The following is a 15,955-nucleotide window of genomic DNA, read 5'->3' as shown; positions in this document are numbered from 1 at the left end:
GGAAAAGGATGACTGCCAATCCTGGCCCCTGTTTGGAAAAATGTCTGGGAATGAGAAATATTGCTCCCTCCAAACATCTCCCAGTAAAAGGAGCTCAGCTCCAGCCTGCAGCCAGACACTGCAGACACCTTGTGGGTATCTCTGAGATTGCTGGCACCAGTCTCCATGGTGGCATCACCATGGGAATGAGCGTGGTGCCCATGGTGGCTCTGGGAGCAAACTGCACTTTGGGTTATCCTTATCACCCTGCAGCAGTGCTCTTCTGCCAGCTCGGGGCTTTTGCTGGCTAAGGGCTTTCTGAAATCGACCTGTTGGAGTAATGTCAGTCATTTCCAGACACTGCAAGGCTTCTCTCTGTTTCTTCCAAGTCAGCTGATCTAAGGGGAGCTGCTAATCCCAGCAGCAATGAAATTTGACCCATTCTCAAGATGTTGATTCTTTTTCTCTTGCTGAAGATAAGAGCCTTATCTTTGTCAAGTTTGGGTGAAGCATGGGCTCTGTATCCCAGACAGAGGAGTGTACCCTGGGCTGTTCAAGCCTTAATAAATAGTGTAATCTCCTTGAAAATAGATTTTCTCTAATGTGGGAATAGTTATTGTCAAGCCTTTTATAAACTTCCTTTATTAATAAAAATGCTGTCTTGATTTTTGCTTAAAGACAAAATTTGGAAGAGAAGGGATGTGCCAAGTTAGGCAATTCAGAATTAGCAAGAAATTTGCTATTTTTTTTTAGAAAGCTCTTTCCCATGGCATTAATTTGAGATTTTCACTGATGTTGCTACATTATTTTTCCTTACAAAATGAAAAATCTTTATTAGCTTTTAAAACTATCATCTAGGATGTTAATTGAAACAGTCACAGGGCCTGTTGTCTGTGAACACTTTGGTATCCTGAATTCCTGTGGGATTTGCTACCATCCCTGGATACTTTGGTTGTTTTGAGGCATGTTTCTTTCATTTTATCAAACTGTGAATAGGGCATGAGGGTCTGTTTCCAGAGCAAACTATTTACCTCACAGAACTGAATTGCTCTTAGCTGTCAGCCAGACTGAACTAATGTTTTTGAAGGAAAATGACACGGCATCTCAGCTTGATTCTGATGCTTTTTGACATTTCAATTAAAATATCAAAATGAAACTCTTCACTTATTGTGCTAACTGAAACTTGCTTTTAGGTTTGTTTTGGAAAGTTTGTTTGTTTGTTTAAAAATAACAAAGAGAAGGGATTGTTTTAATTTAAAAGAAGAAAAATAGTATCTCTCTAAAAAAAAAGTGTTCTGTAGTAGTGAAAATCACAACTTGCAGCACTTAATAAAATCAGATTTTTGAGCCACTCAATTTAAAACATTTCTTTGTAATTCTTTGTTTGTTTGGACTCCCCAACAAAAAGTGCCATTCAATCAGAATTAGGAAGCTGTTTCGAGTTACAGGTGTTGTGTTTTCCATCCCTAACTATGAACGTGTCCATGTTTTCTTCAGAATGGGCCTTTATCAGCCAAAGATCATGAGGAGGACAGCCTGAATTTTGGAGTTTTGTTTCTCAGGCCCTCACCAACATGAAGTTTGCATGTCCTGTTCAAAGCACCTTGTGTTTTTGATAAATTTACATTGGCTCAGGGCTCAGCTTTGTGTGTTCTCCTTCACCCAGAAACACTTGTTTTCTACAAATGAGGGCTGCAAGGTTGGGACTTGGGAATAAGGTTTAAATTGTGCTGTTAGAAACAGATTCCATGCTGGTTTTCTTATGGATTATTGCCTTCTGCAGGAAACAGTTAAGGTTTTGTAGGATTCTAGCAAGCCCCCCTCTGAGGAGGGGTGGGAGGAGGTGGGGCTGCACCTGGGAATTTTAATGGCATAATAAATGGGAGGTGGAGGGCAGTGCTGTACAGTCCCTTCAGTGCTCCTGCTGTGCCTCTGTGCTCTTCCCCTGTGGTCTCCAGGAGTGTATTGTCAGCACCAAATCTTGAAGAGAAATCCACACAAGCAGATTTTTGTTTTCCTTTCTGCGCTTTAAACTTCAGCGAACCGTCGGCACCTTTCGAGATGACAAGAGTTTTGACAGCTTGCAAAGTGCTGAAGACTTTGAAAGGCAGATTGAAGTTTTGCAATGTGTCTGCTGATCACTGGAGTTTCTCAAGGACAGGTACCAGACTGTTGAGCATCAAGGTAACACTGACTGAACTGCTGTTGTTTAACAGATGTGTTTGGCATGCAGAGATAACTTGCTGCAGATAACAGGGCTTACCTGGAGACATGAACCAGAGGAAATGGGTCTGAACCCTAAGCAAGGGGGTTGCTTGGCTAAATGGGCTTATTAGCTAAGCAAACACACTTTTTGTCTAGTCTGGAATGGAAGTTATGGGGTAAATTACACCAAAGGTGTAAGTTCAAGGTTTCAGTTAATTATTATATGGTGTTTTCTTTAGAGACTTCACCCTTCTGTAGGACTGATTGCTAACAGAACAGAGTTTGTCCATATGAGAATGATTTGGCTGAATATTTAAAATCATGCATCCCTTGAGGTGTTATTAATCCTATTGAATCCATACAGAATCCATTTTCAAAGCATTAGAAACTACAGTGGCTCTGAGGCTAGTTGGAGAGCTGGAGAGGTGGGTGAGGAAGCTAAAGATGAGTCACAAGGTACCCCACTCCTCATTTTGGAGATGAAGGGGATGTAAAATGGGGCCCATTCCCATATAGATGGGGGGAACTTAGTGAACTGCCACAGTGGGGGAGGAAGAGCAGTGCTCATTTCCATGGATCCTCAGTGACTTGGGCTAGGTACCTCAGCTGGCTTGGTTCACTCTTCTCCTTTGAGTTTTGTGAAGGACAAATATTTGTGGCATTCAAAGTAGCCTTGAGGAGAGTTCAAGTTGGAAGAACTGTGACTTTTCTACCATGATACCTTGTGTTGCTTTTCTTTGTCTTTGTCTTGGATGATAAAGGAATTAATCCAGTGCTTCTCCCCCAAAAATATCCTAAGTGTGAATCTTCTTTGGAGTATCCCAAGACACTCATCTTGACTCATTCTTTTTTCTTTCTCTGTCTTCTTCTCTCAATGTTAGCCAGGAACAAATGTGCCAGAGCAAAATCAGATAGATACAGATAGTTGTACACAGGGTTGGCAAAGAAAGTCTTGACTGTTAGCCATGCCCAGATAGATTTCCAGCCTGAGATGGCATAGTACTCACAAGAAGAGTAAGAATCACTTTGATTTTTCTATTAAAGAGAAAATTACTCCTATTTTGCTGGCTATTTGGTCTTGGGAGAGTGAAATGTAGCTCAGTCCTGGCACCAGCTTTTTATTGTAGAAGGAATCTTGGAGCTCTTGGATTCTTCTCTGCTTCTGATATGCCAGCTGTTCTGTAGCCAGGCAGATGTGAGCCAAGAAATGTGGCAGAGAAGCTGTGCTGTGTGGAATTGTACTGTAGGTCTTTGGAGACTTTGCACATCTTTATCATCCACTTTTTAGATGGGAAGGGCTGCTACAGCAGGGAACTAACTGGCACTAATTTCATCTGCTTTCTTACTTTCTTGCTGGCTTTAGGTTTCTTTTTCTTTTAACTTCTTAAGTGCTTTCTTTACTTGATGTGTGCAGTGCTTAGTGAAGTGGGACCTGAACTAGTTGACTCTGCAAGCTGCTTTGACAAAATACACCAAATCTGTCCATGTGACATCAGCATGACCCTTTCTGTTAGCCACCTTCATCCTCAAAGCTCTTGAAGAGCTCTGCAGCCTCTCTAGAGCACTGGGCCCTCTGCTAAAGGTGAAGCTACTGATGTGTAGGAAGAAGAAATCAGATTGCAAATGGCATTTCTTACATTGGGTGGGTGTGGTAGAAACAATTTAGTTGAGATTGCAACAGAGATTTATCTGAGGCTATGTGGGGATGCTTTAGAGAAGGGTGAAGACAAAAGGACCTCATGGAAGCTCTGGGGGGTTGTTTATTTCTTACTTGTTCTTTTTTTGAAAGTAAGTATTTCTCCCATCTGAGCCCTGATTGAGCCAACAGGCTTTCTCTGTAGCCTGTAAATCACTTTTCACCTTAAAACAAAACTGAAAAAACAAGGTAGGCTGGCAGCTTAGGGACATGGCAACACCTCCAATGGAAATGTAAGCAAGAATTATTGTTTTGAGAATGCTCAATGAACCAGCCACTTAATTAAGAATAATAAATCAAGGAAGGGAGGGAAAACCTTGCACATCTATCCCCTGCTGCAGCTGAACTTGCAGGCAGGTTATGGTTGCTCAGGGACATTTTTCTCCATTACTTGAACACTGTGTAGGGGCTCTACTAGTCTAATAAGGGCTTCAGTTCAACAGAAATTATTTCTGTGCTGTCTGGCTTAGAAGGGAGGTGGGCAGATGTGGGAGGAAGGCCAGGCAGGTCCCTGCCAAGTTCTTTAGTGAGCATGAGGCTCTGAAGCTCACAGTTATTGCTCTGGAGTTTGGCCTTCAGCACTTGGATGAATCTTAAATTTTCTGGTCATTTCATTGGGAGAAACTATGTCCAGCAGACAGTGTTCCATGTGGGCAGAGCAGGTTGGGCTTTCACCAGAATTCCCAAAGGGCAGAGGTCCTGTCCAAAGCCCAGCTGGAGGCACCCACACCACCTCTGTGCTGTGCTCTGAGTGTCTGGCAGTTCTCTGCAGGGAGAGGCACAGGGAGATTTGGAATCCCACCAACCTGTCATTTTAATTTGGTCTAAACCTAGGGGATTTAGCCACAAAAATTCTGTTTATAACAGGGGAGGGAGGAGATTTTGGTGTTGCTGACTAAAGTGTCCGATGGTGTGGGAAGGTTCCAAAAGTTATGGCTAAATCTTTGGAGAATGACTGGGTGTTTGACATTAATGAGGAAAAAATGGCAAGGCTAAAAGTATCCCAGATGCACAGAATTCAATTACTTGGCAGCTCAGTTTGATTTTGAGTGTATTTTGCAGTACCTTAGTAATTGATCTGTGTGGTATTTGTAACTGCAGAGGGGCTCTAAATGAATGTTTGGCATGATGGTTACAAAATGTTCAATACTGAGAATGAAATTTCTCCTTGCTGTGATTGTTCATCTGATTTACAGCTAATGGAAAGTAGCTCTCCAGCTCCCTTCTGCAGCAAATTGATCTTGATTTTTCTTTAAAATTCCCAGTAAGAGGAATAGTTCTGTAAAAGAAACCAATATGAAGCTAAATCATGGTGAGAGCTACTTCCTGTGGACATGCTTGGCACATTTCCTGTGGCACAAACCACTGGGATTTTTGCACAGGTGATCACTCTGCCTGTGCCTGGGAGACAGCTGGGCTTGCCTTCCAGAGGTGGAGATTTATCAGGGTCCTGAAAGTCATAGTCCAAATTCTTTTAGGCCAGGGATTCATGGGCAAATTTATTTCCAGCTTTGCTTACTCTTTCTCTTCCTCTGCATGGCACCAGTGATCCTGCTGAGGGAATCTCCCAGCTCATTCTGTCCCTTCTGCTGTGCATGTAGTCATTATTTATTTATTAGAAGGTGGGGTTCTCTGGTGGTTTCCCATCCAGTGCCTGGGAAGGATAAAAAATGTTTCGTTTCCAAGTGGGGCCAAAGAAGGTGGTACATTTAGTCTGATATGTGCAAAGTCCCAGTTGTGACAACAATTCTCTTAAGAACTTCTGTAAAACTCACTCTCTCCAACTTCCTTGGCTGTAAAATCGTGATGAAGCCTGTAAGGGATCCCTCAGTCAGTGTGGGACTCAGTTCTGCTGAACCCTCTCTGGAAAAGCCATGGTTTCCTCTAGGCTGCTTGTTTCATAGCTGCTTCTTCTGGGACAGTTTGTGCCTGTCCCTCAGGTAACTGAGACCATGAGTGTCCCTCTGATCCATGAGTTCTTCTGGTCTAGTGTCCTGCAGCAGAACACAAAGGTATTTGGAATTTTGCTGTCTGACACCAGTTCAGCTTCCCACACCCCTATTTTTAGAGGGATTGCTGTATGGTTGCCCCAGAAGTTAAGCAGATAACAAAGGTCAGAGCTGGATGAGAGCCAGCAGAGTCAGCAGCAGGCCTTGAGCAAACACTGAGGAGCAAGTGGTCCTTTCCCTGCAGGGTTATGATGTTGGTAAATTGCAAGATGTCATATGTGGAAAAAATGAACTAAGCCATAGGGAAGGGTGATCCCACAGTAGTAGCAGCACATGCTCTGCTTGCAGTGAGGTTTGCCAGCTCATTAGGATTTCAATGTTTCCTAAGAGTTAGAAAGAAAAAAGGCATCAGACTGGTAAAAGAGGTAATGTCTTGGCAGCTGGGAGTGGGAGAGGGGCAGGAATACTTAGAGTGTATGAAAGTGTATGAAATACTTACCTGCATGAAAGGCAGGTATCCTAGGTGCTACCTGTGTAAACATCAAGCCTTTCCTCCTGTGTTTGAGCATCTTCATGTGCCTTTCTCTAGGTGCAGACAGCAAACTTGGTGCTGGAAGATGGGCTGAAGATGAAGGGCTATTCTTTTGGCTATCCATCCTCCACAGCAGGGGAAGTGGTGTTCAACACAGGAATCTCTGGGTAAGGCAACAGCAAATGGCATATAAGCATCAGTCCTTCTCTGGAAGCTTGTTGAAGTGTGAAAGCTGCTTTTTCCAAGCTTGTAGGGTCCTGATCCAAGCAGGTAGTTTTCTGTATTTATTACAGTATTCTGTTATTTTATTCTATTTATTTTTCTATACATCTATTTTCTTATACTACATTGTATTCCAGAGGTACAGAGGGAGAGAGAATGAATGAAGATCTCAGGCAGACCCCTAGTGCCAAAGCATTTGTGGTGATAAGCACCTAAAAGACTGAGCTAATGATGATGAGATACACAGGGTTCTGATCCCTTCCTACTGAATTGCTGGGTCAGAGCAGAGAAGCTGTCTGTTCTCCCTCCAGTGCCCAGATCAACTATAGAGGTTTGAAGCATCTGCAGCCTTCTTGGTAATGGAACTTGGCTTCTGAGTGCCAGATTTTTAAAGCCCAGGATGGTCACCTTTGTGACCCATCTCTTATGTACTTTGGTGGCTCACACCACAGGTAAGGATGCTTTTGCATTCTGTGCCTTTCCAGCTAAAGGGCAGGATCAGGTTCATGCCTAACCTAGCATGATTTTCTGTCTTCTTGAGTGGTAGAAACTTATGGCTGGCTTAGATTGGCAGCCAAATGCTGCCAGTGCTTTTGTTGGACTGCTTGAGCAGAGGAATGGGGCTTTGGCTAAGGACAGGGATGTGTCCTTGGGGATATAAGACATCTCTGAAGTTGTTGATGCTTGAGCTTCTTCTGCAGTCATTCATAGCTGTCTTTGCTCATCTGCTTTGTGCTCCCCAAATTATGCTGTCCTTTGGAGATCTCAGTACTCACAGGCTGAGTTTTAAAATGATACCATTGGTGAGAATGTTAAATTGCTGCAGAGGGGAATCAGTTTGCAGAGTTTTGCGTTAGGAGACAATTATTTAAGCATTTTGACAGCACTAATTACTGGCTGTGTTAATACACCTGCCAACAAGGCACTGTTTAATATAGATCAGAATGATGGAGGGCACCAGAGTTCTCTTCTCATTGATAGATTATGGGCCATAAATCTTGGCACATCACAAAAGTCAGGGAGGACCTGAAGGATTAATTTCCTCTCCACATGTTACTGTGGCAGTAGAAGTTGTGTTTGCTCATTGTCTGATCATTTGGAGAGGAGGCTGTGACAGAGATTTCTTCTGTGCTGGGCAGCATATGGGCATGGAGAAAACACTGAAAATGTAAGGAAGTATCTTCAGAGCCCCCTGTACAGAACATGACCTTGATTGATTCAGAGAAATGGAAGACAGGAGTTTGCAGCACTGCTGCAGAACACAAAGGTGGCAGATTTCCTGCCAGCCCAGGGTTGCTGTCCATTGAGAGGAACCCTGTAGCTGCACCTCCTGATCACAGAGATCAAGATCTGGGTATCCAGAGGAACCCAGCTGTCCCTTCTCCCTGACACAGGAAGAGGCTGTGCCAGGGTGAAGGAGGTGCCCAGGCTGCTGGGGCACATAGCAGTTTGTCATGGTAAGGAGCAGGAGGTGAGTGCAGGGGTGCTGTCAAGCCTCAGACCTGCTTTCTGTGATGTGGGTGTTTCTGGGTGCTGAGTGGGCTCTGTCTGGGGGGATTAATAGGCTGCTCTGCACCATGACTCCTCATCTGGACCCCCATGGTCTGATTCATGGTATAGAAATGGGAGGCAAAGCACTTTGTGCCTGCAGCTCTCAGGCCTGAAGTAGCTGAAGCTTGCTGAAATGTTGACAATTACTCTGGACTAGAAGGCCAAGAGCACTCTTTTAGGGGTGAAATATTTAATTTTTGATAGAAAAGCAAGAGGATGAACTTATCAGAAGCATTTGCTGAAAAAAATAAACCTACTTTTGCAGCCATATGTTTAGCATAGGAACAAAAAGAGGAGGTTTCCCATTAAGAAAGAAGAAGAGTTACAACCCATAAAATGTCCCATGTTTGAAATGGCTCCAGAAAGGTTTATCTCTAATAAATGTGTGTTTCCCATGATATTCTAGTGAGACAATGGGTTGACAGGAGTTTACTGAAATCAGGCAGACCCCTGGGCAGGCACAGCAAGGATTAGACCTCGCAGCACGTTTGGAGCTGGTGTTTCCATCTGCCCCTCTCTGCTCCACACAGCACTGCTCCTGCTTAAAGGGCATTGTCTGAGCTCTGCCTGCACACCCCACCAGACCATGGCTCTCTGTCCTTGTTTGCTGATCACAAATGACATGCAAAGGTCAATGACAGTAGCTTTGTCAGTAACCAGTCTTTTGGAGGCATGACCAATTGGCTTGGGAGGAGAGAACAATGCCCAGCATGCCCGTGCCATGTGCCTGGTACCTGCTGCAGTTCTGGGATCACACTGCACTTTGTGTGCTTGCTTACCTGCAGCTGCAAATATAGATCTGAACATCAGGAAAGGCTTACCTGAAAATATTTCCTGGCCATTGTTTATTCAACCTGTCATTTCTCAGAGCTGGCTGGTGTGCTGCGTTGTCTATATCTGCCAGCAGCCAGTGCTGCTTTTGTGAAGAGTTTCCCAATGTTTGACAATTAATCTTCTGGCAGTAAGTCTGGTGTTCCATGAAAATGTCTCTTGTGACTTGCTGATACCTGCTAGATGGCTGGAGTTGCCAATTAGGCGTTGTTTAAATAATAATGACAATAATTTGTTATATTCTTGTATAGGGCTGATTCATCCCAAAGTGTCTTTATGCATTTGGCTCAATATTTGTGGGGATAACTTCATCTGTTGCTAAATTGCAGTTGGTTTTGGGTTGAAAGACAATAATTGTTTAAGGGATATTTGCAACAGTATTCTACAGAATAAGGGAGAAAGTGAGGGACTGTCTGTTAATTTGGAGCTGAAAAATAGGAGCAGATAGACCACATTTACCCTGACCCCCTATATGTGGCTGAAAGTGGGACTGGATCTGCTAGATCCAGAGATGATACTTTGTGGAATCCTAGGTTTGGTCCTCTGCTGCAGAAGAATGTTCCAGTGTGCTTTTGGATCTGTCCTTACTGAGAAGGACATTCAGGCAGGGGCTTAACAAAGCAGCAGGCTTCTCCTGGGCTAATGACAGGACCTGCTCTGGGGCTGTGTGACATGGGGTGCAATGCTGAATCCCAAAGCTTTGCCTTCACCTTGCCTTCTGCAGGGATTCACAGCCCAGCTTCCAAGCACTTAGGAGTGTGGTCAGTGAAATGAGTCAGGACATGCTCTGGGGCTGGGAACATGGAGATTGCCTAGAAGAGATGCCAGGCCCCTGCTGGGAGACACTACAGAAGTGGGACCATGGCAGGGGTGGTGAAAGACCCAGAGCAGTGATGAGGAATCCCAAGGAATTGTCTATGTCCTCCCCATAAAAAGAGAAATTACAGCCCTGAGCATCCCAAGACAAGCTCCAGAGTGTGGAAGGGACAAAGCCTGGGCCAACAGCTCTGCTGTCTGCTGGCTTTTCAGTTGGAGCCTTCTGCTGCCACTGAGAGGGGAAAGCTCTTACAGCTCAGGTAGGGCAAAGCAGTGCCCAGGGAGAGGCCAGGCCAAACTGCTATCAGTGATACTCTCTGCAGGGCTGAGATCTCCCTGCTCTTGTTTGTCATGTTAAATCAAAGGACTCTGAGTTTGTTGATGTGCTTTTCTTAAAGCAAACATGGGAAGCCAAAGTCTTCCCTTGTTCTCCATGTCAAATGTTTAACCACAAATGGCAAAGTCAGGGCAGATCCACAAATGTGTTTGCTTTTATTCTGAGAATACCTTCATGTGAATTCCATTTCTGTCTTTTTGTCATATGGGAGTTCAGCCCTGTCTTGTTCTCACTGGTTCTTTTGTGTTCCTTTTGACTCCAGACCAATGTACTTCTGCTGTTTCTTCACCTAGATACACTGAAGCCTTGACAGATCCCAGCTACAAGGGGCAGATTCTTACCCTGGCTAACCCCATCGTTGGGAATGGTGGAGTGCCAGACACAGCTGCTTTGGATGAAATGGGCCTCAGGAGATTTCTGGAGTCTGATGGGATCAAGGTAACAGTGGGAGGAGCAGTGCTGATCCGAGGGCTGTGCCCAGCACCTGAGTGTGTAAGAGTTTACTGGCTCCCTCATAGAATAAATCAGTGATACTGAACCTTTCTTTTTTTTCTTCTGGATATTGTTGTGTGGAGGAATGGTGGTAAAAAATACTCCATCTTGATTTCTGTACCAAGCCATGTGCCTTCTGGAAGTATCTGTTCTGAGGTGAAATAACTGTTTCATACAGTAACTCCTTTGAAAAATGGAGCTGACTTTTGAAATGAAAGGTTACTTAAAAGCTAAAAGTTTTCTTATTAAAAAAAAAAAATCAAACCCTTTTGTCTTGTCCTAAATTTCCATTTTCTTTCTTTTGACAAGAAGTGTTTTATCAGCTCAGTGCAATTTGCAGCTTTGGTTACCAAGGCACATTCTTCTATGGATTTCCTGGTCAAGATGCCCAGGTACAATCATGAGCTAGCCTGAAGGCTGTCCATGGTATGGTTTATGGTAATGAACAGTGCTGAAAATGGAGCTGACTTTTGAAATGAAAGGTTACTTAAAAGTTAAAAGTTTTCTTATTAAAAAAAAAAAATCAAACCCTTTTGTCTTGTCCTAAATTTCCATTTTCTTTCTTTTGACAAGAAGTGTTTTATCAGCTCAGTGCAATTTGCAGCTTTGGTTACCAAGGCACATTCTTCTGTGGATTTCCTGGTCAAAATGCCCAGGTACAATCATGAGCTAGCCTGAAGGCTGTCCATGGTATGGTTTATGGTAATGAACAGTGCAAACTGAAGGTACAGGATAAGTACAAGGGTGATCCTCCAGTGCAAAATGATGTTTCTTCTCTCTACAGGTGTCAGCTTTACTGGTGCAGGATTACAGCAGTGAGTACAGCCACTGGCAGGCTACTAGGAGCCTGGGAGAGTGGCTGCAAGAAGAGCAGGTGAGCAATCTAGCTGTAACAGCACAATGAGAACTGACCTGGATGGAAAGATGAGCTCTTAATTCTGTGCTTTTTAGAGCAGAAGCTAGATTTGAGCATCTCAGCTATTTATGAGGGGGAATAGGGAGGAGAAGAGCTGCAGGGAGGCAGCCTTGGTAAGACTGCTGCTGAGAGCCTGAGCTCCCAGCACAAGGCCAGGCTGGATGGGGCTGTGAGCAGCCTGCTCTAGTGGAAGGTGTCCCTGGAATGAGATGAGCTTTAAAATCTGCCAAACCAAACTGTTCCATGATTCTGTGGCATGTTCTCATAACAGGGAGTGGCTGCTGAATTCTTTCCATTTTTTAGCTGCTTGTTCCCTAACTTGACCTTGGGTTTTCTGCAGGTGCCTGCACTGTATGGGATTGATACCAGGATGTTGTCCAAATTAATTCGTGACAAGGTAGGATCTGCTTCCCTTGACCCAGTTGCATTAACCTTGCTATTGCTGGGCCCTTTCCAAACCTGGAGCAGCAGTGGTACTGCTGGGCTGCCTTGACTTCAGATGCTGCTCAGATCCTTGTGCTCTTCCAAAGGCCTCTGTGCTGCTGGGCAATGCTCAAATACCAAGGAGCCTCTTCTCCCTGGCTCTGCTCTGGGTTTCCTGTCCTGCACAAGGTGATGTCAATGAAAGGCCTCAGGTAGTGTCAGACACAACAGGTGGTAGTATCAAACACATCTTAACTCAGAGACAGCCAAAGAGAGCAACAAGTCTGTGAGATATTGTGGGTATTCATTCACAGACAGTGGTACCTTTGGTCAGTGGAAGCTGTCCTGCCCCTCTGAGACAGAGGAATGCCTACAGTCATCCAAGATGTATTCCTAGCCTGGCTTCCTTTGGCTGAAGCCTGCTATCATTTTCAATAGTCATTACTTTTCTCTGTTTTCCAGGAGCTGACAATTGAAGGTCGTGGTAGGATTGTGTTATGGAGTGAAGGTTAATGTGAAGGTACACTTCACACTGGCTGAAATGGTGATCAAAGCCAGTCTGAATGTAAATTTGCCTTGGAGGGCTTTCTTTTCTAATGGATTATTTGAAGCTGCTCTTTTCTTTAGATGATCAATTTTCAGTCTGCAGCCCAACCCTATGCCCCCTTTTATTCCACAGAATAAAACAGGAAAGGGCCAGCTTGAATAAAGAATTTGTAGAAATGAATTCTATTAGGAAGACGTGGCATTGCCCTGCTCTTAGAAATAGCATACAATTACAATTTAATACAATAGAAAATGGCAATATATTTTCTGCTTTCTCAGGACATAACAGATCACCATTCCTTTTATCTAAAGTTAATACTTTCAGTGTTTGTCCTGTAACTTAGCAGTGTCTGGTAGTGAGTCCCATTGTACCATGACTTTGAGTGGTATTGGTGTATGGCTCTTAAAAAAGTGCATAATGTCACCTCTCCACCCAGTTCTCTCAGGCTGAAAAAATACTATTTAGTATTTCACTCCCTGTCTCTATAAAAACTGGGGGTGAGAACAGGGCCTCCTTATGATAAATGCAGAAATAAGCAATGCCTTGTTAAACTGGACTGAGAGTAAATGCAGGGCACCATTTGGCTGAGAGCAAGGGCTTTAAGAACTTTGTCATCAGCATTTATGGAGCTCACTGCCTGGTGGCACTCAGAACCATGGCTCTCAAGCACCACTCAGGAGCCTCATTTCCAAGAACAGGACTTGCTGAAGATGATGATTATTTTCTTCTGCTTCATGTAAAGCAGCTTGGAGCAGCTTTTGGTGTAAGAAAGAGGACATAGGATGTCAGCCACTGTTGGGGGCAAAACTCTGTCCTTAAAACTTGCTCTTAGTGTGCATGGCAGTGCAAGACATTGGCTGTTGCTTTTCCTAGAGAAATGGCAAGGATACTTCAGCTATGGCAAGCCAGGGAAGTATCTCACAGGAGGATCACTAAATCCAAGGAGCAATCCCAGTGGGAATGCTGCTGTCATAGCCACAGAGCCAGCTGAGTTTAACATGTTTGATCATGAAAGTGGGATGTGATGCATTTACCACAAAACACTGATTTACTGTTTTACTTTCCCCTCCCATCCTTGGAAAGTTCTGTAGTGCACACTTTGTTCCCATGCTGAGAAGAGGTTAACCCTAGATTAATCCCACTTACTTCAGGAGTGGGGCAAAGCCAAAGAAGGGTTTTTTTTCCACTGAGGACTTCAATGAGAAGAAGGATATGCTGCTGGCAGAGCAAGAGTGTCCTAGCTTCTGCCAGGTGGGAACAGCAACACAGAGTAGGGCTTGCTAGAGGTGATTTTTATTTTTAACAGTTTATTCAGAAAACAGCTGTGCTGACCTGCCTCCTCCATAGCTTTGCCTTACACCAGTTCTGCTGCCTTGTAGCTGTCCACAGGAGGCAGCTGAAAACCTCACAGTGGGTTTCCAAAACAAAAAAAAAAATCTTCAATCTGCTTTGTGGGTTACTCCCAGATCTATGTGACAGTTATGTGGGGATCTGAATTCTGATCTTCTTGGAGGACAACTCAATTTCATGTCACAACACAGCTTGCCAGACTGCCTATTAACAAATATTACTGCTGATAATGTCTCTCCCCTGAAGGAAGGGGTTTAAACAGATTTTTTTAATACCAAGGAAGGCTCATAAACTTCTGAAAATGCTAAAAATGGTTATAAACTGCCAAACCCCCATATTTAAACAGCTGTTCTGGTTGCTGGGCCTGTCAACACCTTGTCCCAGTGTTCACAGCTTCTCCTTTGCTCATGCTTTGGTTTTTTCTGGTGTATTTCCACAGGGCACAGTCCTTGGGAAGATTGAGTTTGAAGGTCAACCTGTGGAGTTTGTAGACCCAAATAAGCAAAACTTAATTGCAGAAGTTTCAACAAAGGTGAGAAGTTCTTCCATAGTACTAGGGCAGTACACTCCAGGTAGTAACTGCTCCTCATTTGCTCTGGGAATCAATCAGTTTTTCTAAACAATTGGGGGATGTTTTTTAAACCCTGCACCTTTCTAGACCTTTGATGGACTGTTTTCTCAATATCCCTGTGGCTCCTCAGGTGCAGTGTTGGAGATAAAAAATGGTTTGTGTTGAGCTGAATGTGGTTTGAACCACACTCTGATCAGAGTGTGTTACAAAGACAGAGAAGTATTGGGGATACAGTTAGACCTGGCCTATGGTGGATGTTTTCAAACAGCATTTTGAATTCTACTTTCACAGAAAGATGAAGGCAGCACTAATGTCTGCAGTATTCCTGCAGATTTCCACATAAATTGAGTACCAGTTGCTGCACTTTGGTGGAAAGTTGTTCTGCTGCCCATCTTCTCTGTGTTTTGGGGACATCTGTCATTTACAACGTGGTCTTGTCTTTTGATAGGAAGTCAAGATTTATGGCAGAGGGAATCCAATTAAAGTTGTGGCTGTTGACTGTGGGCTGAAGCACAACATCATCCGTCTGCTGGTAAAGGTGGGTCAGTGCTTCATGTCCCTTGTCACTTGTTTTGCTTTGGTAAGAGCCTCACCTGTGCTCACAAGCCTTCCTTCCACCTGGACACATGCATTTTTAGAGTTAGTTGCCCTCCTGAAGTGAGGCACAATTTTCAGGATGATTTTTATGCACTGGGAGGTGTTTTCTGCACTTAATTCAGTGTATTGAAGGGATAAGGAAGAGAACCTGTACAACAGCCTCTCAGCCATGGGGAGAACCCCAAAAGATGAATTTTCAAAAAAATGAAACAATTTCTCCAAAGAACAATGAAGGAAGGTCAACCCAACATTGTTAAAAATAAATAAATGAGGGGGAAATGCAATGCTGGTGGTGAATGGTTGGAACAGGCCCAAAGTACCTGGGGTGTGTTCATCATTGAAGGTATTAAAAACACAGCTTCCCCAGCTCTCAGCAATCTGCCCTAAAGTGGGAATGACCCTGCTTTGTGCAGGGATTGCTCCTGATGACCTCATGAGGCTCATGCATCCCAAGTTATCCTTTGATTCTAGAATTCTGTGAAAAGCTTTTCCTGTTTTCAGCACAGTGATGTAGCAGTTCTTGCTCCTTTAGCCACACAGGACAGAAGGCAATGTCCTCATATTCCCTGATTCCATTTTTTAATTAGTGTGGATGTTTGTCTCAGTTTTGATGTGCAGTTCTGCTTCTGGCATGTCACAGAACAAGGCTGTGAAGCCCCAATTCAGCAGTTAGGATGAATGCACTGTGTAAAAGTGAACATGTGTTCCATGTGTGCATACACACTTCTTTTGCTTAATTTTTGATCTCATCAGTGAATTTCAGAGTCTTGACAAACACTGAGGTGGCTCAAAGGGGCCAAGTGCACCAGTTTTGTGACAGTAATATGGTCAGATAGTGGGGAGTAACTGATCATGAGAAAAGGAGATAACTGATGACTGAAATACAAACTCAGGTTCTGGGACATGAGAGCATAGGAAGAACCTCCTTGAAAAAAAATTGT

The 15,955-nt window shown here is 43.8% G+C and overlaps 1 protein-coding gene across 2 annotated transcripts in view; it reads left to right on the top strand.

The window, feature by feature from the left end:
• The first annotated feature begins 1,905 nt into the window (after positions 1-1,905).
• Positions 1,906-15,955, top strand: part of CPS1 (carbamoyl-phosphate synthase 1) — a 79,468-nt gene continuing 65,418 nt past the window's right edge. For both annotated transcript variants that reach the window (XM_059868284.1, XM_059868283.1), the window contains exons 1-7: positions 1,906-2,163; positions 6,419-6,528; positions 10,412-10,556; positions 11,395-11,484; positions 11,867-11,923; positions 14,286-14,378; positions 14,866-14,955. In XM_059868284.1, the coding sequence (XP_059724267.1) occupies positions 2,041-2,163; positions 6,419-6,528; positions 10,412-10,556; positions 11,395-11,484; positions 11,867-11,923; positions 14,286-14,378; positions 14,866-14,955 (708 nt within the window). In that variant the 5' untranslated portion in view covers positions 1,906-2,040. The remainder of the gene's footprint in view (positions 2,164-6,418; positions 6,529-10,411; positions 10,557-11,394; positions 11,485-11,866; positions 11,924-14,285; positions 14,379-14,865; positions 14,956-15,955) is intronic.

Source organism: Haemorhous mexicanus, chromosome 26 (genome assembly GCF_027477595.1).
Source record: "Haemorhous mexicanus isolate bHaeMex1 chromosome 26, bHaeMex1.pri, whole genome shotgun sequence".
In the NCBI taxonomy this organism is placed as follows: Eukaryota; Metazoa; Chordata; class Aves; order Passeriformes; family Fringillidae; genus Haemorhous; species Haemorhous mexicanus.
The sequence above is the reverse complement of the archived record's forward strand: the minus strand, read 5'-3'. Positions and strand labels throughout refer to the sequence as shown.